The sequence below is a fragment of the Myotis yumanensis genome, unplaced genomic scaffold (assembly GCF_028538775.1).
Source record: "Myotis yumanensis isolate MYYU_CA2020_CCGP unplaced genomic scaffold, mMyoYum1.0.hap1 SCAF_18, whole genome shotgun sequence".
In the NCBI taxonomy this organism is placed as follows: Eukaryota; Metazoa; Chordata; class Mammalia; order Chiroptera; family Vespertilionidae; genus Myotis; species Myotis yumanensis.
The window spans coordinates 15,334,586-15,359,724 of record NW_027223769.1 but is presented as its reverse complement, the minus strand read 5'-3'; the positions used below and the strand labels follow the sequence as shown (position 1 = coordinate 15,359,724).

Here is a 25,139-nt window from a genome sequence, read left to right as displayed (position 1 = left end):
AAGTCTTCAGCCCTCCTAGTTCTTGTTACTTTAATTATTTGTGCCACAAAAATAAAGAGGCAGCAGGCAAGAATGACCTACAACCAGAATGATAGAAAATGGAATAAAAAACATGTGAATTTGAAGGGAATGCTAAACACCTCTTGACTAGAAGGGAACCCATAGGTGCTTCAGAGCTCTTCAAGCACTTAATTAGAATTTTTTTTTCATAGATACAAGCAACTCTTGATCGGATAACAGTTGCTTGGGGAATGCAATGGAGAGAACTAGTAGACAGGAGTCACACCGCCCCCCCCCACCCCCATCCCCACACACCCCTTCCAATGAAGGCCTCTGGCCATGTGCATCATACACGGGAACATAAAATAAAATTTTATTTGCAAAAGGTGTTTTGTATGAATGAATAAACAAAATGTTTTATATCCATAAAAAAGAATATTACTGTGCCATAAAAAGGAATGGTGACACAAGCTACAATATGGATGAACCTTGAAAATATTATACTAAATTAAAGAAGCCAGACACAAGGTATGATACCACCTGAATCAATTACATATTTGGAAAAGAAAAATCTAGACCAGTGGTTCTCAACCTTCCTAATGCCGCGACCCTTTAATACAGTTCCTCATGTTGTGGTGACCCCCAACCATAAAATTATTTTCATTGCTACTTCATAACTGTAATTTTGCTACTGTTATGAATGGTAATGTAAATATCTGATATGCAGGATGTATTTTCATTGTTACAAATTGAACATAATTAAAGCATAATGATTAATCACAAAAACAATATGTAATTATATATGTGTTTTCTGATGGTCTTAGGCGACCCCTGTGAAAGGATCGTTCAACCCCCAAAGGGATCGCGACCCACAGGTTGAGAACCGCTGCTCTAGAGAAACAGAAAGATTAGTGGTGATCTGGGGCTCAAGTTAGAAATGAGTAGTGACTACAAATGGGCACCAGGGATCTTTTTGGGGTGATAGAAATGTCCTAAAAATGGATTGTGGTTATGATTACACAACTCAATATTTGATTTTTTTTTAAATCAATGAATCAGTACCTTAAAACAGGTGAATTTTGCAGCATGTAAATTTTACCTTAACAAAGCTCTTACATTAAAAGATAAAAAATGTTTGGAAGAATCACTGTTCCCCAGGCCCCTCGTTTTGATACTTTTACAGAATGAGACCTTGAAGTCAGAGAGCTACTTACTAGCACAGTTCAGACTGAAGGACCATAGGAAACTAAATGCTCCGGAGTTCAATTCGGATCTTATGTCACTCTATCTCACTTGGAAGTTTCTTAAGGTAAATGTAAATCTTGAACTTAATTTGCACGCACAAACAGGCCAAGATTCTCAGTGGCTCTAACAAAAACAAGGGGTAAACACCTTAATAAAAATGATGTTGATCTGTAACAGTCACAGGAAGCACATCATGACAGGGCACGGCCAGACCTGAAGATCCGACAGATCTGGAAGGCATGCTGGTTCCAAGTAAACCCAAGAACCTCGGGGCCCCCCTGCCCACGAGCTTCTTACACTGCATGTCTGAAAATCAGCGGAGCAGGGTGCACAGACTCGGCGCGGCAAAGCTCTGCGGTCACTGAAAGTCTGACACCAGAACCCTCTGGAGTATACCTAGCACTCGGGGACGTCCGGAGGCTGAGGGTCAGAGCCCGGCATATTGTTTCACTCTGTTAAAGCTTATTTCACATAAGAAAATGAAATTGGGCCAGCTACCACACCGGGTAAACACGCAGAAAAGGCCGGGCAGGGACAACAGCCGGTTAAGTCCAGGCGGGGTCTGGCGAGCGGAGGGGTCTGCTCATTTCCTACCGCCGAGCACGCTGTGGAGCCGGTGCGTCTAAATGCCTGGCTTTACCGCACGCCCCAGGCCCGCGCCCCACAACCCGGGTCCGCTCCCCGCGGGTCCAGGGTCGCAGGGAGGCCCCAGCCACCGCCAGCGCAGACCCCCATCCTCGGGGCCTGGGGCGCGAGGAGCACCTCAGCACGCGCCGACAGCCGCGCAGATCGGGAGATGCGGTGACTCGGGGAGCGGGCCTCCTGACGTACCTGCTGCTGCCTCACACTCGGGTCCGGAGGGCCCAGGATGACGGCTCCTCCGCGGCGAACACACCTCGAGTCTCCATTCGGGGCTGTTTACTCCCAACTCTCGCGAGAATACGCCATGGGACGGGGAGACCGACGGCTGAGAACACCAGCCCCGCCCGCTGTGCGTACCCTGCGTGAGGCCTGCGTGCGCACTCCAGACGCCGAGGGCCGCAGGGTCTGGGCCGGAAGACGAACGACAGTCTCGCGATGTTTGCGGCCCTGGGGGAGGGGCGGGGCTGCAGGCCGTAGGTCTTGCTCTGCCCTAGTAGCGGCACCTGTCCTTGGATGCGCTGGGCTTTGGGGTCAGGACCTTAGGGAACAGGCACAGGCACGAAAGCAGCCACGCTGGCCCTTGTCCTGCGGACAACCAACCTGACGGATCGTGCCCCGTAGCCAGCATTTGCTATAAACGCCTGAGGCTGTATCCAACGCTCTCCTCTTGGGGCCTATAGGTGTCCGGGTCCAGAGCGAGGCTCGGGCGGCACCAACTCTGCAAACCCCCACCCGTTCACCGACATGGCAGCGGGCGGAGCAGTCACCCGTGAGTCAGTTACCTGTCTCCCTCTCACCCTGACAGGCGAAACCCCTGCCCCAAATCTTGTCTGCTCCACTCCCGGCTCCTTTCCGCCCTGCCTGGACCGATAATACCAAGTGTTACCCCTTCAAAGAAACAAGTATCAAAAGTTTGCCTCCCCCCACAAAATGCGTGGGTGATTTCAATACTGGGGATCACAGGCTGTTTTCTGTAGAAATGCTGAAGTGGCCCACACTTGGCTTGGGCACAATTGGGGAACGGAAAACATACTTTAGGTAATGCCAATGAAAAAGGATGTGCTATGTAGTCAGATAAACTGCTTATGTCTTGCTTGAGCTTTCCACCAAAGCATGCTAATGCTGCATAGGACCAATATGACCAGAAATGTCACAGCACTTCATCTTCCCTTTAACAAACTGGTTTAATATAGGGGATACAGAATCACCTGCTAGCTTTGTGATCTTGGGCAAGTTGTACTTGTTCTTTATACCTCACCTTCCTACACCCCCCCAAAGATATTAATACCTACCTCATAGGAGGGTTAAATAAAACATACAAAGCTGGAGTCATAATATGTCCAGTAAACAGTGGTGGTTACATCTAAACCAATCCACATCTGGTGAAACAGTTCCCCCCTCCCCATTCCCCCGTTTTGAGATGCTCAAAGTTAAGCAGAACTCCCTGCTGCCATGATTAATGCACTTGATCTTAAGTTTAACTGTTCTAATTTGGGGTAAATTGATTTGGGCCAGGGTTCTTTTAAGGGCCCTTTAAGTCACTGTACCATTGAATGCATAGCCCAAGTGTCAGGGGCTAAGGTAGGCTAGTGCATTGCAAACATCCTTGTCATGTGACAGTGAAGCCCAAAAACAGGGAAGTGAAGAATACTGCCAGCTCCTTGGAACCCTGTAAACTGAAGGGGACTCGGACATGAGACAGATGGCTGAGAAATCCACCAAGAAAGGCGGAGAACCACAGCATCCTGGTCTCCCGGTTTTCCACCACTCAAGGTTCTAATGTCCTAAACCAGGGGTGGGCAAACTTTTTGACTCGAGGGCCACAATGGGTTCTTAAACTGGACCGGAGGGCCGGAACAAAAGCATGGATGGAGTGTTTGTGTGAACTAATATAAATTCAAAGTGAACATCATTACATAAAAGGGTACGGTCTTTTTTTTTTTTTTTTTTTTTTTTTAGTTTTATTCATTTCAAACGGGCCAGATCCGGCCCGCGGGCCGTAGTTTGCCCACGGCTGTCCTAAACCCATGCTTCATGTGTGTAATAAAGCACTCGAAATTCCATGGAAGGTAAATCTTTATTTAAACTAAATGTTATTTTAAAGAATAACAGCTTAGCCAATACTGAGACAGACACACGGTGAGACTGGTCTTTGTTTCGGAGGTCACGCAATGTCAAAGACAGGACACCACCTAAACCCTCTGGTTCCCAAATGTGACAAGATTTTAAGTAACTTGAGGTTAAAACAAAACAAAAACACTCCTCAGTAGAGCTGTCTCTCCTTGCTGTCTTCCTGTCCTCCCCACTCTTTCTTGAACTCACTACAATCTCCCTTTCATCCCCACCAATCGATCTCCATGTTGCCAAAGTCAATGACTAAAACCTTCATCTTACCTTATCAGAAGAATGAGATGAAGAAACCAACCTAATATTTTCAAAAGACATGCATATGTACAATTTCCTTGCCTAATTACCTGCTCTTATTGAGTTGCATCCATAAATTAAGTTTTTACAATTTTTAAGTAATTGTTTCTATGGGGAAAAAAATGTATCCCTCATTCCAGACAATCCATTCACAAATATATGGAGCAAAACCTCTTCCAAAGGAAGAAGCAACCACTTTCATTGTTAAATTTTCAGTTCACCCATTGTTTCAAAGGTTATTTCCCCCATTCTTAGTAAGACAATCCATCTAGATCTGGCCAGTATGGCTCAGTGGTAGAGTGCTGACCTAGGAACCAGGAGGTCATGATTCAATTCCTGGTCGGGACACATGCCTGGGTTTTGGGCTCAATCCCAAGTGTGGGGTGCAGGAGGCAGCCGATCAATGATTCTCTCTCATCATTGATGTTTTTATCTCTCTCCCCCTCTCCCTTCCTCTCTGAAATAAATAAAAATATTTTTTTTAAAAAAGAAGAAAAAAAAAAGAAACCCTATCTACAGTGGTCCAATTATTACTCTAAAATGAGCTCTGGGAAAAAGTATTTTATGAAACATAAAACCTAAGGAAGATTCTTGGTTTTGATCTTTCACTAACTTTGCACCAATAAGCTTATTTACAAACGTCCTGCCAAGTAAAGAATTTTTAAAACATCACTGACATGGTTTATTTATTCTCATCAGGTAACAATGATTCAATACCTAATCTATAAATATAAGACGTTGCTGTACCACATAACACAGGTATAAATATGGTACTTTTTACATTACATTGCTGCTGCTTATTACATGTCAAAGTTCAGGTCAATGTGGCAGGACATCAAATTTTTTCTAGTCTTAATGACCATAATTGTTGGGTGAGGGAAAATGTCAAATGTAACCAAATAAAGGCTCTAAACTAACTCCATCAATACCTTTAGTGTTATGTAGTGCCATTAGTGTATATGTTTTCACATCTGAATGTCTTCCTCTTATGTGATGAAGGCATGATCTATAAGTGGAAGAGCTTCTGAACTGAGTCAAAGTCACATCTGAAAATACTGAAGCGATGTCACTGGCAAAACTGTGAGCATAACATGAAAGCATGCTTAGACCTACTCATAATGGAACATCATCTCAAAACAATTCCATAAAAGTCCTGATTTAAAAAATGTACTAGCTTCTGCATCAGTGTCCCAATATTAAACTCCAAATTTTTACTTTGCACACAGTCATATCCATACAGTGATTTACCACTTCAAGCACTACGTATGTGGTCCTCAAAATGTTTGGCTTTATAGGACCTGAACCAAAAACATTTCACAGTAGCTTTCAATGCTAACCCATATTGTGGGGGGCTATGCATAATTACCTTCACACCAATAAAACTATTCACTATAATGCATAAAGTAATTACAGGAACCAAGAATGAGCTTCTAACTTATTTCAACAGATACAATACATATCACACACATTTGTCCATATTTTAACTACTAACTTCATAAATACTTGATGTTTACACCAATAATGCTACTGGAATTAAATAATATTACATAGAAAAGTGTATGAAAACCAGATATAACAAGCTCTATAGGGCTAAATTTTAGTTATAAAATGGGTCATAGGCTAAGAAATCACTACTTATCCACAATAATTATAAATCAACAGATTACTGACAGTCAGTACACGTCCAAATCTAGGAATGAATTAATTCCATGGTAGGTTAAAAAAACAGATGGTGTAAGTAATATTATACTTGGCAAGCCAATAGCACAAAATTGGGTAAGATTGTTTAGTATAAAGAGAAATAATCTAGAACTTTAATACCCTGTAAGGTTCCACATTAAACCAGCTTAACAAAAAAAAAAATTTTAGTAACTTATCCATAAAGTTACCCAGATACACACATCCATAAACATATGGTTCTCTAATGAAATATCAGTTAAAAAGCAGCATTTTCATATACAGATAGACAACTAGAGCTACACAATATTAACACACAGAGATTTCTACTGTTAATCATACCAGCCATCTTATAAAATAACACTTTTAAATAGTCTTTCCTGATGAACATTTGAAAACCAATACTATAATTCACCTACTGACATAATTTCCCTTAAAAATACCATCTGAAATTTTAAGAGGTCACAAGTCATGTATATTTCAGTACCAGATTGCTGTAGCTCCTAGAACAACATAAACCACACAACTTTTGAACAATTTAGGGGAAAAAAGCATTGAAATTTAAGTTTCCTCAATCAGTTCTTGTGCCTCAGTCATTATTTACTCTGTGCCATCCATTTGGCCCTTGAGTTTTTCCACAACACTCTCTACAAGTATTATGTTTGCTTTGCAAATGATGAGCCAACAATATGCTAAGTCATCAGTAATAAAAGAAAATACAGAAGATAAATTAAATGTGTTCTTCCAAATGTCAGAATACTGTAGGTTCCCATGACTTGGCAAAGCGTCCCAAACCATCATCCAGCTTCAGGGTTTGCAGGATAAGGCCTCCTTACGTAAAGAACGATTGAGAATATTTGCTCCCCACACCCAGAGCCATTCAGGCATGTACTGTGCAAAAAGAAACTAAAAATGGAAGAGAAAAAGGTTAAAAGATTAGAACCCAAAGCCACTGACACTGAAATGTACAGATCAGCATCTTATTTAATCCAACAAATATCACTTATCACTTTAAATACTAAAAAGGAAAAAGACTTTAGGTGCTACTGTACTTAGCACCTCCTTAGCATAAGACCATATGTTAGACCTATGGGAATAGAAACATGATCACCAACCCATCCATCCCCTTTCTCTAATGAGGAGGGACACACCTACATGCAATAATAGGATTCCATCATTACTTGATAAGAATAGTGTGTTAATTTGCTTAAGAATTATAAACTCTTTCCAGAAGGAAAGGCAGCTGTAATAGATAAACGTTAGTGCTATGTGAGCAAACAGGTTTGAGAGGCAGAATGGAGCCAAGTTAAATAAGAAAACTGAATAAACAACACTAGGACCCTAGTACACTGTCTTGAGATGTGATGAGGATGGCTTGGGGATCCAGGGAGTCCAGCTGATGTTGTTCTGCTACCAGGTTCTCAACCAGGCCCATTTTGCTCCCCCTCCACCAGGGTTATAAGATTACTGGTTGTCACAACTGGAGTGGTGGTGCTACTGGCATCCAGTGGGCAGACGTCAAGGATGGGCTGAACATCCTATAACACATAGGACAGCTCCACAACAATTATCCAACCCCAATGCCAATAGTGCTGAGGTGGAGACACCCTGCACTACAGTGGCACGTTTGTCAGTATAAACGTTATACTGCGTGAAAGTTCTAACACTTTGCATGTTAAGAAAGGGAAATGGGCAGACCCCCAGCAAGTGCTGAAATTCTAGTCTGGGTTACTCTGCAGCTCCAGGGAACCACACCAAATAAGGAGGGGGTCCCAGTATGGTGAACTGCAGGAAGACAGTCGGAACCACAGCTGCTCACAGCAGATTCCACAGAAGCTCCAAACCACCTCAGAGACAGGAGCCCAGTATTTGGCCTGGAGCCATGGGTAACTTTCTGGGGGAAGGACTAAGGTCTCTTTGGACTTCTTTAAACAGCTAGGATTTCATGGAGGAAAATGCTTGGATATTCCTCCTTGGAGCTGCTGTCTTAAAGCAAAAGATTCTGAATCCAAGGAGATGAAAGAAGTCAGCTTTTGGTCCCAGAGGAGGACCCAGTAAGTAGTGTCACAAACACATAGACACCTGAGACAGACTAGATAACTGGATCCCCCTTCAAAGTACTTTTTTTTTCAGTCTTTATTCAGTGGAGAAAGAATCGGCATCTAAAAATCTGCTTGTTTTCAATGTCCATCCATGACCACTGTCTATAGTGGGGGGACCAGCATCAAGGTGTTTTTCACAGTTTCCTAAGGTGCTGCACTTGGAGATGTCACTGGCTCATCTTGTCTAGCTCATCCCAATGAGGTTTTTAGCTTCCTGGGAAGCAGGTGGAAAGAGCTTGGTGGAGAGAGCTAATGGAAGAGAAGGGGAGAATTTCATCCCCTGGGTACTGACAGACAGACTAAAGGGGCTGACTCGTCGCCTATTTCAGGAACAACCGTCACAGGAAAGAATGGCAAGTCTCTGGCACTCCAAACTGCAGAGCAGGGCCACAGTGAAGAGGAGGGTGCGAGTGTGAGTGTGTCTACAAGAGAGAGGAGGGGTCGCCCTAACCAGTTTGGCTCAGTGGATAGAGCATCGGCCTGTGGACTGAAGGGTCCCGGATTTGATTCCGGTCAAGGGCATGTACCTTGGTTGTGGGCACATCCCCAGTAGGGGGTGTGCAGGAGGCAGCTGATCGATGTTTCTCTCTCATCGATGTTTCTAACTCTCTATCCCTTTCCCTTCCTCTCTGTAAAAAATCAATAAAATGTATTTAATAAAAGAGAGAGAGAGAGAGAGGAGGGGTGGGTTTCGGGTTCTGTAAGGCTTTGGGCATGCTCAGGACTCCTGACCAGTGTCCCGGCCTAAGAGTGGAGCTGGTCCTCCTCCGCCACAGTGTCAGCCTGGCTCCCGGACCCTCACCCACATCTCAATATGCAGCCCAAGGGGCTTCTCATTTCCACTGAGCTCCACCACTCCCCTCCATGCCATGTGTTCTCTTCCCAACAGCAACACACAGCGTATGTGTGAACAAATACATCCCAAGTAGGTAGACATTCAGAAAGGACCATGAGCCAGTCGGAGAGCTCAGATTCTCCCACTCTACTCCCCTTTCCCCGGAGCTTTCCTGTCATCTGGAACACAGTCTCCATGTTCACAGGCAAGAAACTCACTGCTCAAGTTGTCAAATGAACTGTTTTTTCAGCCACACACGTACCAGCATGTTTCTGGCCTTTATGTCAAGGATCACAAACAGAAAGCTATAAAGGAAAGGCCCTCCTTTTTCTGTCCGGCTTACTATGTGTTCCAAAGTTGACAACTGAATATTGCCTAATGCCACTTCTGGAAATAAGAAATGCTCCCAAATCAACATTAATAACTAGTGAACAATGAACACAAATACATTTGACTCCTTTCTAGCTGTTTTTAAAGTCCAAATCATTTTTTTTTAGTTTTGCTTGCAAATCTTTATTAAGACAACTAGCATAATACACGTAAGATGCAATTGCTACATTATATGAGAGAAAGCAAAGATGTCATGGTTGTGAGTCAGTTCTAATGCTCCTGTTCAGAAATGCTGTTTCACAGGCATGTAAGGAAATGAAGACATGTGTAAGGAAGGCTGAGGCAGGGGTCAGGGGTGAGAAAACCTGCTCCCTAACCTCTGTGCAAGCCTGTCAAACATAACCTCTGTTCACACAAACTCAGAAATGTTCTCTGTGAAATTACTTTTGACGCCCTCTTTGAAGTGGCTTCAAGGCGGGTAATAGATGCATATGAATGTGCTGAGAGCTGCTAGAGAAAAGCCGCATAGCTGAAGGCACCATTGATTCTCAGGCCCACCATCACTCAGGCCTCCTCTCTGCTCAGCCATCCACTGATGGGTCCCCAGGTACCTCACTCCCCTTTCTTCACAATTATTATTTCAAACTTCACTCTCTCAGCCTCGCACTCCCTCCACCTCACCCTCACCTCACAGGAGCCATCAGACCGGGTTTCTCAACTTCTAAGTGGACTCCCAGCCTCTCCTCTCTCCTTCTTCACTTTCTAATTGTTTCCAAAGTTCACATCACTTCCCCTCTACTTGTGCTTTCAGCCTTATTCCCCCACTTCCAGGAATCAACCCCTTTCTCCCGTCTCTAAGCTCTTTCTTCTCCACTTACCCCATTCCTCCAGCATTAAATTACAGTCAAGTCACTGCTGATTTGCATAGATTAAATAGCAAAGAGAATTCCTTCCTTTGGACCCAATCCACTGTCTGTAGAGCCTTATATTCTCCCCCCTCCCAAAGTATATGTTTATTGGTTTTAGAGAGAGAAAAAGAGAGAGGGATAGAGAGATAGAAATATCAATAATGAGAATCATTGATTCACCCCCTACTGGGGATCAAGCCCACAACCTGGGCATGTGCTCTGACTGGGAACTGATCCAGTGACCTCTTGGTTCATAGGCTGACGATCAACCACTGCGCAACACCAGCCAGGCTACAGCCTTATAATCTTGAGCACACTGTCTCCATATCCCCAACTTCTCTATAGTCACCTACCGACTGTAATGCAGCTGCTCCCTAAAATGCCTCCAAAACTGCTTTAATCGAGGATTTCCAAGATTCTAAACCCAACAGACACATGTTGGTCCTTATGCTATGGGCCAAATGGCACCATGTGACACTGATGACTATGCCTTCCACCTGAAAACTATCTCTAACCCTCACATCCATATTCCACTCTCCTCCTCTCCTACTGACCTCGCTGGCTGCCCTTCTCAGTCCACCTTCCCTGGAATGCTGGAGTTCCTTGAGTCTCTGACCAGGCCATCTTTTCTCCTCTACACACTCTCCTTGGATAATATCACCAACCCCACAGCGTATCATCCAGCTAAACGCTGATGACCAGTAAGCCTATACCTCCGTACAAACCTCTCACCTGAGCTCCCACCTATGCAGCTGCCGACTCCACTTCTCTTAACTATTTCCCAGACCCTCCAAATCCAGCATGTGTAAAACTCGTATTGTTTCTCCAAGGCCTGACCTCTTCCTCTCATGCTACCTGAGTAAGTGGCACCACGGAGGTTCTGGAACCAAAAACCTGAGAATGTGTTTCTTCCTTTCCTTCAACCCCTCATGTTCAATCTCTCGCCTATCTTGTCAAGAAATACGGTCAGCCCATCATTCTTATTTAATTAATAACATATAAGACTAACTGGAATAAACAGCACAAAACAAAACTTTTCATGGTATGTTTAGCATAGCAAACTTCACACAGTAAATTTTTTATAAGCTAAAGACAGAAATTGAAACCTTGACAAAATTTAGATCTTTGCAATCTGAGAAAAATGGAGTCAGAGAAAATAATTATAAAAGCAAAGTCATGCTCTAGCCGGTTTGGCTCAGTGGACAGAGCATTGACCTGAGGACTGAAGGGTCCTGGTTTCGATTCTAGTCAAGGTCACATGCCCAGGTTGCTGACTCGATCCCCAGTAGGGGGTGTGCAGGAGGCACCGGATCAATGATTCTCTCACGTCACTGATGTTTCTCTCCTTTCCCTTCCTCTCTGAAATCAATAAAAATATATTTTAAGAGAAAAAATGAAAAGAAAAAGTCACGACAGCAAAAGCTACCAGAGAAAACTGCTATGGACAAAACAGCTACTAATGAATCAAATATCTGTTGTAAAACTGAAAAAAAAAATTAATAATGTTGAAAATAATTTGAGTAAAATAAAAATGAAAATAGAAAAAACTGGAAAATTCAAACAGTTTTCTATAGAAAACTATTTTAGGAATTAAATTAGCTTAATAGGATTTCTTGACAGAAAAAAAAATCTACATTCTCCAGAAAAGCCCATCAATGTGAATAAAGTATAATTGCAATTAAAATGCTAGTGTTTTATAAATGCAGTCAAAATATCTACTGCATCTAAACATCATCTTTATTGTATCTTCATTTCTTAGGAAACTTCATGGTCAGTAGCTTGGAAAATTATTTTAGGTTTCTCTGCTTTTCTCCAGTAATTAAGGACCTGGAAATAATCACTTAAATAAAATTGCTTCTTATTTAAAAAAAAAACTAATAGGATTTCTTGACAGAAAAAAAAATCTACATTCTCCAGAAAAGCCCATCAATGTGAATAAAGTATAATTGCAATTAAAATGCTAGTGTTTTATAAATGCAGTCAAAATATCTACTGCATCTAAACATCATCTTTATTGTATCTTCATTTCTTAGGAAACTTCATGGTCAGTAGCTTGGAAAATTATTTTAGGTTTCTCTGCTTTTCTCCAGTAATTAAGGACCTGGAAATAATCACTTAAATAAAATTGCTTCTTATTTAAAAAAAAAACTTATAGCCAAAACTTTTGAGAAAAGTAAAAATTCACGCTTGATTTACTTATCTATTTATTTGGTATTGGTAAATTTGATAATCTTTATTACAGAGTTCCCCAAATATCTGCTGGTAATTTAAGAAAATTCTACATATTAAAGAAAAAAGAATTCTAAATTAGGGTACACTACTTATTATGCCAGATAAAGAGACAGGTGTCTATTATAATAAATCATTATGAGTTCTCTAATACTTAGATTCAAATTTTCAAATATTTAACAAAGTTATTCTTTAAAACACTAAAGACCCAAGTCTTTGTCATGCCTGAAGAACAAACTAAAAAATAAAAAATTCTACGCTTCTTAAATGAGTCCAAGAATATACTGAGATTACTGAGATGTGACAACTGTGTTACATGAAATAGACCTTTGTGGCTTTATGTCTTTTGATCATATTGTTGACTTAGAGGTACCCACTCAAGCATTACTAGAATGTTTGCATTTTTAAATTCTCATCTAAATTCTTAGTATTTTATATGGCTACCATCTACTTATATTAAAGAAGCACCTTTCATCTCTTAGATGTCAAGTAGGTTAAACTTTTGAATGCTCTAAATAATCCCACAAAAGAAAATCTAGTGACTTAACCAGAACCATTAACAGTATCAGGTTTGGAGCCAGATCTTTGAGCATTAGGTCACCTGTCTTCAGGCGTGGGCCACTTCCTAAAAATAAACCCTTACTTTTTTTGCTGAGGTAGAAAAAAAGTGTCAGGTTTAAGAATCAGAATTAGCAATTCTCATCTTTCAGCCGGAGGCTTCAGTCAGATTCCCATGTATCATTTAGGAAGGTTTAGGATTGCATTAACCTAATTACAAAAGTGAAGGCATACTGTTACCTGGATAGAATGGGACCAATATCCTGTGGTCCTTTTCGAAATGCCAAGGGTAGAAACGGCATGATGTGCATATACTTTTGGTGAAGGCACCAACCACGGGCACTTGTGCAGAAAACTGCCAGGGGCAGTCATGTGGGTAGCCACGCAGAATGGGATTAGACTCTGCACAAAGATTCCTTTAGAAGCATATTCATACTGTAATGCTCTGCTGAAGTGGTCTAAATAAGCCTGTTAAAAAGGAGCAGAGAGAAAGACTTTTAATTTTTTGGAACTTGGAAGAAAATTCAGGAGAAAATGAGGCTTGCTTATAATCATTTCAGGAAAAAAAAAATACAGCATTAGCAAACATGAGTTGCTGACAAAGAGCTCAACAGATTGGGCCAAACCATTGTAATAAATGTCCTATTGCATTGAGATCTCATTTCCAATCAGGAATACATTACCTTTGAAGCAGAAAAGGCAGCCAGCTGGGGAGTTGGTTTGCAGCAGGAGCCAGAAGAGATAGTGACAACAGCGCCTTTCTTTCTCTCCACCATCCCCGGTAACACTATGTGGACCATCAAACTAGCCGCAGCAATGTTTACATTTATGATGTCCCAGAGTTTGTCCTCGGAGACCTGAGTAAAATACTGAGGGTAGGGATAAAACACGCCCACATTATTTACCAAGATGCCAATGTCTTTGTCTTTCAAGGCTTCTCGAATCGGGTCGTAGATCTCACGGCCGTTGCTGAAATCTGCCACTATAATATCGGTCTCCACTTTGTAGGTGTCAGCGATGTCTTTAGCAACCATCTGCAACTTCTCTTGGTTTCGACTAATCAGGATAATATTGAGACCACGGCTTGCTAACTCTTCTGCGTAGGCTCTTCCAATCCCATCTGTTGCACCTATAATACAACCAGGAACAGTGAGCACACTCATTTCATGGTGAGATCTTTAAAATATCCCATTTAGCATTTCTGCTTAATCAGAGAAAGAATCACACTAGAAGTAAAGCAAGTTCTAATACTGATTAGTCAAGAACAATGTCATAATATGAAAATACATATTATGTATCAAACACTCTCCCAGACACCCTGACAGGTAGATGAAAAGTTATTTTACATTCACCAAGTTGATGAGACACAGTAGGGAACTGTTTTCAAACATATATCTGGCTTGAATAAGTGCCAGGAAATGATAAATTACAATGATAGTTAAAACAAGAGAAATGATAAATTACAATATTTAAAACAAGGAAAGCTTTTCTGAACGTGGTGACAGTTTGTAAGGACAATTTCAAAACAAAGAGCAAAAAGGAAAGCAAGGAGTAGGAAGGTGGGGCTGGAGCAATACCGGGAATAAGAGAGAGCAGAATAAGGACAAAAATCAAAGGAAGATTCTTCCAAGGTGATGGCAGTAAGAAAATGTGAACATAATAAAAAATACGTTGTTTTTTTTTTAAATCAGCAAGTTCCCATGAAATTTAGTAACTCCTTGAATAATATACCCAACTTAAAACACAAACAGGAGATTTCAGATTAGACAAGGATTGAAATCCCATTTCTTACCACTCACGACTGCCCATCTTCCATATTGCTTGATCAGATCTGCTCTGCTCACCAGGCGAGGGACAAAGTGCAGCCTGATCAGGCTGTAAAAGTCACAGATGACAGTGATGCTTTTTCTGGCTGTATACCAGGCTCCCACCAAGGCTAGCGCTTCCACGTAGCAATTACACGACCTGGCGATTTCCCTATACAAGAGGTAGAAGCTGTCAACGGCAGCCATGGCAGCCTGCAGGGAAGGGAAACAGAGGAGTTCTGTGCTAAGTAAGTTAAAGGAACATGCACAGTCTGAGTGAAGAAAAAGAGCTGAGGACATCAGAACTGAATAATTTTGCACTCCAATAACAGTCATAGTTCAAATCCATGTTGCCCATGGATCCAGGCAAGTTATGATCTCATTAACACTTATAGTTTATAAACTTCTTCTCTTCCAAAGAGATTAGTCAACACAACTACTAAGAGTTACCAAATTCCTACTAAAATTCAGGCACTGTGCTACATGCTGTGGGTACAGAGATAAACACAATATGCTCTGTGCCCTAAAAGAGCTTCAAGCTCAGTATGATGACATGCCCAGACTTTAATTCATATAACAGATGAGAAGGACATTTATTTCTTTGCTTTATTCATAATCAGCAGGTACAGAGAGCCTACTGCCCACATAGACACGAAGAAGAAGAAATAGAAGTAAAATTAAGACATGGCCTTGGCTGCAATAAGTTTACAATCCAGGTGAGGCAAAACTAAGCTTTAATAAACTTTTACATAAATAATATCCAAAAATGTATATTTGAAAAGAAATACTCCCCAAACTTAAAGAAGTGGTTTTCTCAAATGAGAATGGGGTAAGCACTCCTCCATCTTACCAGGTTAATTTGTATACCATTATCTTTGACCCTTTATGTTTGAGGAAAGAGGAGTCCAATATAACTCTTATGAGTACCCACATAGCAAACATTTATAGCACACCTACTATATTCCATGTTCTGTGACAGATGCTAAGGACTCAAAGATGAGTTAAATAATTGTAGCTAGGAGAAGAGACAGACATTTAACAAAAGAGTTTTAAATGCCGTATGAACTGGTATACATATGCCTGCAATTAGAGACAACCTGCAGAGGTAGACAAAGGCAGGCATGACCAAGGTTGATGAACTTCATCCTATATTCGACCTGGGGAGCCACTGATCCAACTGCACTATCAATGAGGGACAAAATATCAAACAGACTAGAATAGACTACAATGAAATTACAGAGAACTCAGATATACACAAATACAAGAATACAGCATATACTAATTCAAGATATATTAATATATCTATAATAATAAAAGCATAATATGCAAATCGACCAAACAGCCGTCTGGACAACCTTCCGGACAACCTTCCGGGCGAAGCCAGGGCTGCAGCCAAGGGATCCAGGCAGCTGCCCCAGCTGCAAGGGAGGGATCGAGGTAGCCACTGCGGCTGCAAAGGCCTACTCTTGCACAAATTTCCTCTATCGGGCCTCTAGTATTATATAAAAGAAAATTGATTTTAAGCCAGTTTAATCTGAGTTTAATCTCTTTTATAGAAATCCCATTGAAATAGAAAAAGCAAATCCTGAAACTAAGAAAATACCCCAAAATAGCAGTATAACTTGCCATAAGTATAAGAAAGAATGAGTGAATTCCCTCCCTTTTTATTACAATGTGAGCTCAACTCAAGTTCTCAACTAAGCAGGAGAAAATAACCACAAATAGAATGTGTTTATATAAGAACTAGAGGCCCAGTGCACGAAATTCATGCACTTGGTTGGGGGGGGGGGGGGTCCCTCAGCCCAATTGCAAGAGGGCGCAGGCCAGGACAAGGGACCCCACCGGTGCATGATAGGGGCCGGGAAGGGATGCGGGAGGTTGGCCAGCCAGGAAGGGACCAAGAGAGGGCTCTAGGGCATGTCTGGCCCATCTCGCTCAGTCCCCGACTGGCCGGACCCCAGCAGCAAGCTAACCTACCGGTTGGAACATCTGCCCCCTAGTGGTCAGTGCACGTCACAGTAAGCGGTTGAGCAGCCTTAGCATATCATTAGCATATTACGCTTTGATTGGATGAATGGCTGACCAGACAACCAGACACTTAGCATATCAGGCTTTTATTATATAGGATGACACTGTATTGTGATTAAAAGGCACATAAAATAGTTTAAAATTATTGAATATACCTTAGAACACATGTTGAATATTAACATTTCTAGTCCAAATTACAAATCAATAGAATACACAAAGAAAATATGACAGAAAACTGAAGAAATAGATAAGCAGGGGGGTTCTTAAATGCCCCACAAGAATGATATAATCTCTTATCAAATAAAGAGATTTATTTGTCAAAACTAATCAAATACTAGGCCATGAATTGCAAAAATTAAATGCAAAAAAATAATCACTTGTACGCACTAGTACTTTTCAAACAAAATGTAATAAAATTAGAAATAATAAAACTATGACAAAAAACTATATGCTTGGAATATTAAATCCTTTCTTCTAAATAACAGGTGGGCATATATCTAAGATGTTAAAACAATGTTTCCAGTGAAAAATTAAATACCACATATCAATATCTAATGGGTTACAACCAAAGCAATACGTGTGGGAAAGGTAATTGTACAAAGCGTATATAACAAGATTCTAACTAAAAAGGAGGAGGTCTGATACGCCTCATGCAATGACCTCATACTAATGGGAAACTGAATATCTTCCCCCAAAATACAATTTATTTTTTCAAGAATTTGAAAGATGCCTGACTACAAAGAAGTTTCCCAATTTTTATGCTCTACTCATTAACAACTCCGATTTTCCTCTTACCTCCTCCTCCAGTTCTGGGCCTTCTTAAGGCTCAGTCTCTTCTTAAGACCAATCTTCGAACAAAAACTAACACAAAACAAATTCCTTTCTTTTGCCCTCATAGCTCAGCTGGGAAAACTTTATATAAAACTAGTATCAACGATTTTTAAAATTAAGAAAATGCAAAAATTCTTATGCCATGAATCCGTGTGTGTGTATACAGAAAAATATTTCCTCGTCTAAGAATAAGGAAGGCCAAAAGCGTCTGTCTGGTGAAAGGCTCGGCTGGATGGCAACCAGCTCCCGCACCGTGTTTCTTAAGGAACATTCATCAAATGGGACAAACCTGCTCAATAGCTTGCAGCGGTTCTCAACCTGTGGGTCGTGACCCCTTTGGGGGTTGAACGACTCTTTCACAGGGGTCGCCTAAGACCATCGGAAAACACATATATAATTACATATTGTTTTTGTGATTAATCACTATGCTTTAATTATGTTCAATTTGTAACAATGAAATTGGGGGTCACCACAACATGAGGAAGTGTATTAAAGGGTCGCGGCATTAGGAAGGTTGAGAACCACTGGCTTAGAGAGAGAGGGCGCTCTGCACAGACACCAGGAGCTCAGGACACAATATGCAGGAAGAGGCCGGCTGCCCAGGAAAGGAGGCAGACACGGCCATCCTCTCTCCCTCTCCCCCTGGTGTCCACCTGGGCTTCCCCTGGGCCTCGTCTTTCTCTCTGCAAACCACCTTCCTGTGATCCACCTGCAGAGCACTTGAACTTCCACATGACTGCAGCAACCTGGCATCTCTATTTCAAATTCCTGGCAGAGAGTCTGGCTGGCCCACCTGAGCTCAGGTATCCAGCACTTGGCTAATCAGCTGGCAGAGGTGGCAGGGAGGACGTGTCCTGTGGTATGTGGAAGAGCCCCTTCTAGCCTGTGAGTGGGGCAGGTGCTGTAAGAACGAGGAAATGAAAAGAAATTCTGGTACACCTTTCCCCTCTCCTTCCACCCTAGACACTGCGTTATAACCGTTCTGTTTTTGAACTACACCCAGGAGGCCGAGTTCCTCTAAGGCGGAGGCCAAATCTTACTCCTCTGTTTCTCCAGCACCTTCCACAGCCTCTGGCACAGAGCAGGAGCTCAACACATGTTTACTGCATTAGACTTTATTACCCAGTCTCAGCTCAGCTCCCAGGCTGTTTTTCCATCTAGCTCTCCGTCTCCACACACCATCTTGTTCCCCAACTGCGGAGGGCACCACCAAACAAACTCCTCTGATCCTTTACAGAAAGAAAAACCTCATGTGCAAAATCCACCAGGGACCTCCTGCTGAGGTCCAGCAGGAGAGACGCACCCGCATCAGGGGTGAGTTGAGAACAGCAGTGTCAAGGGGCTTCAACCCCAGCTGGCCCTGCTTCTCAACTCTACCTATTCGCACAATAGCTCCACCATAGACAAATACCTTCAACATCTGTTATCATTATTGTATTTTTTTTAAATCACAGAGAATCAGAGGGCTGACAGCATTCTAGGTCTGGTCTTCAGTCCTGAGGTACAGGAAGGCAACTTGATCATTCCCCAGAGAATAGCTCAAGTTGGAAAGATCTGACTCACACCAACCAAATTCACAGAAGACCAATAAATTCAAACACCAATGTATTTATGAATAATAGACAATAGATGCCTAGACACACAGTCATTGATCTATAGGAAAGTCTATGTGGAATCAAACTACCAGAACAACAACGAAGAAAACTACGTGTGGGATGCTGAGGACCCGCCCAAGTAAGCTAGGAGTCCCTGCCACCCTGTGTGCACAGAATTCATTGAAAGATGAACAAAGTGATTCAATGACACGTGGCGAGGGTGCTGCTGAAGAAGGTGTAAGACTCTCCTGGGCAGAGAGGAGGCCATGCCCGGCACTGTGAAAGGTCCAGCCTGCCAGGAAACGGTGACAAGTTCAATGTGCTTACAGCACAGGATGTGCACCTGGGACTAGCAAGGGAGGTAGGAGGGGGACCAGATGGTGAAATGCCTATGCCAAATGGAAGTGTTTGGCCTTGCTCTTTTGAGTAAGTCCCTTAGGCCAAAGGAAGGAGCTGCTTGGGTTTGCTGTGGAATTTACTGGCAGCAGTGGAGGTGGCTATAGTCGTGTGGGCAGGAAGTGAGGAGTCCTGAACCCTGTCCATCCAAATGGGGATGAAGCAAGGCTGGATTGAGAGCACATGCCTTTGTGACTGATTCCTTACTGCTCCTCAGACACACCATTTTCATACATTTGTTCACACCTTGATAGACCATAAATGGAAAATAACAGGAAATTATAAATTCCTTATATTCATCCCCTCACTCTTCTTCCCCACCCTTAAGTACATGATGGAAAATAATGTCTTTTTAATAAAAGGAAAAATCAGGACTTCCCCCAAAGCCACTGAATTCCAGGAAAGCTCATGGAAACAGTTTTAAAGGAGTATATTACACATTTAAGTCTAGAAGCCGATCAAGAAAGGTACACCTGCATTTAACCTGCTTTGGGGCTTTGACTAGTTAATTTCTCTGTGGATAGCTATTTAGTCTAAAACTTTGAGAAATCTGTTACTTAGAAAGCAATACTAAATCACAGGAAAATTCTGGTCCCTTTACAGCCTACTTTAAAAGTTATTATAAAGCTTTGTTTTCTTATCTCTACAGAAAACTAAAACATCAAGTGAGAAACTATAAAATAATAAGGAAAATAGTGAGCAGGAAAACTGTAATTCAGAACGGTCCCAAAATAGGAAAAGAAGGGCAATTCTCTGTTAGCTGTCAGGCACTTTTTACTTGGATAAGGCGATATTCACCAGGGCTACTTCATCACACACTTAAGGGCCTCCAGGTAAACTATGAACTTTGGGTGATTATGTCAATTGTACATGTTTATCTTTGGTAAAACGGTGGCATTCTCGCCCTAGCCTGTTTGGCTCAATGGTGGGAGCATCGGCCCATGGACTGAAGGGTCCGGGGTTTGATTACAGTTGGGGGCATGTACCTCGGTTGTAGGCTCGACCCTGTCCAGGGGTGTGCCAGAGGCAACTGGTCGATATGCCTCTCTCACATCGATGTTTCTCTGTCTCTCCCCTTACACTTTTGCAACTATAAGTGTCATGGGAAAATTATGGCCAAAACTCCAAGGAGCAAAGTCACCTCCTCAAAGCACAACGCCGTGGCCTGTAACATTAGCCTGACCTACAGTTTAGCTGACTCAACTCAGCAATGAAAGGGCAATCGAATCCACTACAGGCACACCTTGGAGATATTGTGGGTTCCGGTCCACCATATGCCTGTATAATAACCTTCAGAAATCAAGAATTCTGAGAAAAGTGACCTGGCTGAGACACAGACATCACCAGGCTATCCAAAGGAATGACACCTGGGGAGGATGGTAAAAGAACGTAAGACAGATGGGCCAAAATGTTTCAAAGAAAATAAAGCAAGTATCATGGGAAGAAGACAAAGCAGCCCCAGCGAGGTGTTGTGGTCCTCTGAATAATGGCCCTCAAGATGCCCCCAGCCTAATGCTCAAACCTCATAAACAAGCCACCTTATGTAGCAAAGGGGACTCTGCAGGTGTGATTAAGTCAAGGATCTTGAGATGGGGAGATGATCCTGGATTATCCGTGTGGGTCTAATGTGATCCCACTTATCCTTATTAAAAGGAGGAAGAATGGTTAGAGTCAGAGATGTGACCAAAAGCAGAAGTCAGAGAGAGGCAGAGAGAGATTGATTTAAAGATGCTGGCTGCAGGATTTGAAGATGGAGAGAGGGGTCACAGGTCAAGGAACGCAGGCACCTCTAGAATCTGGCAAAGGCAAGGAAATGATTCTCCCCTGGAGCCTCCAGTGACCACCTTGACTTTAGCCACGTGAAAGTGATTTCAGACTTCTGACTCCAGAACTGTAAGAGAGCAAATCTGTGTTGTTCTAAGCCATTAAGTGTGTGGTTATCTGTTACAGTGCCATAAGATGGATGGATGGATGGATGGATGGGCGAAAAGACGATAGACGGTCAGTCTAATTTTTAGGAGAGTAGAGACAAGCTGAAAATCCTGCAATACCCTTTAACGCAAAACCTTCAAGGGTATTCAGGAACCAGAAAGTAGCCTCGGAGATTCCTAGGATCTTCAGTGACTGAGGTAGACCTGAGGTGGTCCTCGCCATGCTCGTCAGCAGCCGGTACTGTAAAACTTTCCAGTAAGGCTACAGGGCTTGGACTTTATTTTCATTAACATTTTGTATAGGAATCTTACTTCCTTCACACAGAGTCTGAATCTGCCTTGCTCTCAGCACTCAAATCCTATCTGTCCTTCTAAGAACAGTTCAAGTCCCCTTCCTTCTCCCCAGTTCAATCCTAGCACTCACTGACGAGCACCAATGACCCCCCAGACCCTGAGGGTAAACCGGAGGCCCACAAGTGTCTTTCCTTTCCTTCCTCGCTCACCGCAGGAACCCCACCTCTGAGTTCTGTCTGCTCACCCACACGGCACTTACCCCACTGCTCTGCATTCTACTTAACTTGCCTCTATCTTGGTTCCCCAACTAGAGTACAGGACTTTTGAGAACAGGAAATGTTAACTAAAATTAACTTTTCTGTAATTTAGAAAAATTGAAAAATACACACAAAAGTTGTAAAACATATTATGCACAGTTCAAAGAACAATAAAACAAAACTCCCACATAAAACCCTACTTCACAAATAAAGCCAGTCTCAGAAGCCCCATCTGCTTCTGCCCTGATCATATATCCCCTCCCGCCATCCTGAGGGTGGGGGAGGGACCACTTGCCTAAATTCCGACATAATCATTGCCATGTTGTTGTTGTTGAATAATTGTACTATTACCCCAACACGGATTCGATTCTGAAATAATTGTATTCAGTTCTGCCTGGTTTTGAACTTTATATAAAGGGATCACACTGCATGTATTCTTTGGAGACTTCTTTCACTCAATATTGTTTTCAAGATTCATCCTGGGGTTGTTGGTTACCCTTTCACAGCCGCACACTATCTCACGGCACAAACACATTATATTCATATATCCATTCTATTGCTGACAGGCATTTGGGTTGTTTTGCTGGTTTTTACTTTACAATTATAAGCAGAGGGGCCATGGACATGTTTATGCACATCTCCTGAGCACATGTGTAAGTTTCTCGAAGAGATAAGCCTAAGAGTCAAATTGCTAGGCCATAAGCCATCCAGTGTTCAAGGAGACACTGCCCAAGTGGCTGAACGTTCTGCACACCCACCAACAGCAAGTTCACACCGCCTCTTCCTCAAAGGCTGCAATGTCCAACAGTTCACCTTCTGCCCACAGGGTGTTGTGAAATGAGATCTCATATGGTTTTAATTTACATTTCCTGATTACTAACAAGGTTGACTGGCATTCTTCTAGTGTTTATGTGCTATTTTCTCATCTATGAAATGCCTATTCCTTGCTTTTGCCTTATTTCTATTGTCTTTTTGTTTCAGAATTATAAGAATTCTTTCTATATTCTAGTTACCAGTTCTCTGTATGTTTTGTCTCTTTGTAGTGCATGCAATAAACTGAATGTCTTAATTTTAATGTAGTCAAATGTATCAATCTTTTTTCTGTATGGTTTGTGCTTCTGTTTGACTTCAGAAATCCTGTCTTAGCCCCGGGTTATAAAGATATTTTCCAAATGAGTTCACAGTTTTGTTCTTCTGATTTAAGTCTGAAATTCTCCTTCAGCTTTATGAAGGTGTGAAGCTGGGATCAGACCCATCTTTAATTTTCCTCCTCAGGACCTGGCATGGTGCTATTATACAATATTTAATAAATACTGCCTTACATTAAAAGCTCAAATTTCATTCTTGAGGAGAAAAAATCTTAAGAAGTTTCTCAAACTTTGTGTCAGCACTGTGACAAGTTATTGTTGGTGTATCATGACTTTTTGGAATTTCCTTACCTTCCTTTGCCAATTTTTAGTAGACCACTAAACTGAATTAATGGGAAACTAAGTAGAAGCTGAGTTAAGTGCTCATTCAAGATCCAATACTCCTTAGTTTCAGGTTTCCACTTGTGAAGTAGAAATTAAAATGATAGCATCTATTCCTAGGTGTGTACCGAAGATAACTAAAAACTTATGCTCACACAAAACTTGCAGAGCCATGTTCACAGTAGCACCATTCACTGTAACTAAAAAGTGAAAACAGCCCAAATGTCCATCAACAGATGACTGGCTAAAGGAAATGTGGTCTTACACACAATGGATAAGAGAATGAAGGACTGACACGTGCTACAACCTGGACAAACCTTTCAAATATTATGCTGAGTGGAAGAAGCCACACAGAAAAGGCCAAATACCATGAGTCCATTTATATGAAATGTTCAGAACAGGCAAATCCACAGAGACAGAAAGCTTAGGGTTGCCAGGGGACAGTGAAATGGAAAATTGGGAGTGCCCACTAATGGGGTGCAATTTCTTTGAGGGATGGGAATGTTCTAGAATTAAGTAGTGGTGATGGTTGCACACTGAATATGCTTTTATGAAAAGTATACTTACTTTTAAATGGCTAAAATGGTAAATCTTATGCTATTAACTTTTATCTCAATTAAAAAACAATACCATGCCCCTACCAGTGGTCAGCAAACTCATTAGTCAACAGAGCCAAATATCAACAGTACAACGATTGAAATTTCTTTTGAGAGCCAAATTTTTTAAACTTAAACTATATAGGTAGGTACATTGATATTAACTTAATTAGGGTACTCCTAAGGCTAGGAAGAGCCACACTCAAGGGGCCAAAGAGCCGCATGTGGCTCGCGAGCCGCAGTTTGCCGACCACAGCCTAGACCAGTGATGGCGAACCTATGACACGCGTGTCAGAGGTGACACACGAACTCATTTTTTTAGTTGATTTTTCCTTGTTAAATAGCATTTAAATATATAAAATAAATATCAAAAATATATGTCTTTGTTTTACTATGGTTGCAAATATCAAAAAATTTCTATATGTGACACGGCACCAGAGTTAAGTTAGGGTTTTTCAAAATGTTGACAAGCCGAGCTCAAAAGGTTTGCCATCACTGGCCTAGACCATTATTGTAGAGATTAAAACCACAAACAACTGAAGACTCTGGATTTGAATCGGGGTTCCCAAGCTGGGTGTCTTGGGTGCAGGTGAAGTTACTTTACCTCTGAGCTTTCCTGACATCACCTATAAACATGGGATAATAGTTCCTGCCTAATATTATAACGAGAATTAAATAAGGTCATACACATAAACCACTTAGAACAGTGATGGAGACACAAGTGATCAATAAGCTTTAGCGATTAGCCACTATAATTAAGTGTTTAATGTTAGCTATTGGCTACTTGTGGTGCTCAGGGTTAAAACAGAGTGGGGCCTGGCCAGTGTGGCTCAGTGGTTGAGCATGGGCCTATGAACCAGGAGGTCCTGGCTGGATTCCTGGTCAGGGCTCATGCCCAGGTTGTGGGCTCGATTCTCAGTAGGAGCGTGCAGGAGGCAGCCGATCAATGATTCTCTCTCATCACTGATGTTTCTCTCTCTCTATATT

General features: G+C 41.9%; 1 protein-coding gene across 2 annotated transcripts in view; it reads right to left on the bottom strand.

Annotated features, from left to right (window-relative positions):
• The window catches only part of HSDL1 (hydroxysteroid dehydrogenase like 1), a 37,362-nt gene that overhangs the window by 11,119 nt on the left and 1,104 nt on the right, over nt 1-25,139 (bottom strand). The window contains exons 2-5 of one of the 2 annotated variants that reach the window (XM_070398634.1): nt 14,743-14,968; nt 13,634-14,079; nt 13,191-13,418; nt 3,946-6,894 (exon numbers count right to left, since the gene is read on the bottom strand). In XM_070398634.1, coding sequence (XP_070254735.1) covers nt 6,796-6,894; nt 13,191-13,418; nt 13,634-14,079; nt 14,743-14,962 — 993 coding nt within the window. In that variant the 5' untranslated portion in view covers nt 14,963-14,968 and the 3' untranslated portion in view covers nt 3,946-6,795. Of the gene's footprint in view, nt 1-3,945; nt 6,895-13,190; nt 13,419-13,633; nt 14,080-14,742; nt 14,969-25,139 lie in introns of those variants that run through there. The other variant, XM_070398635.1, reaches the window with a different exon arrangement.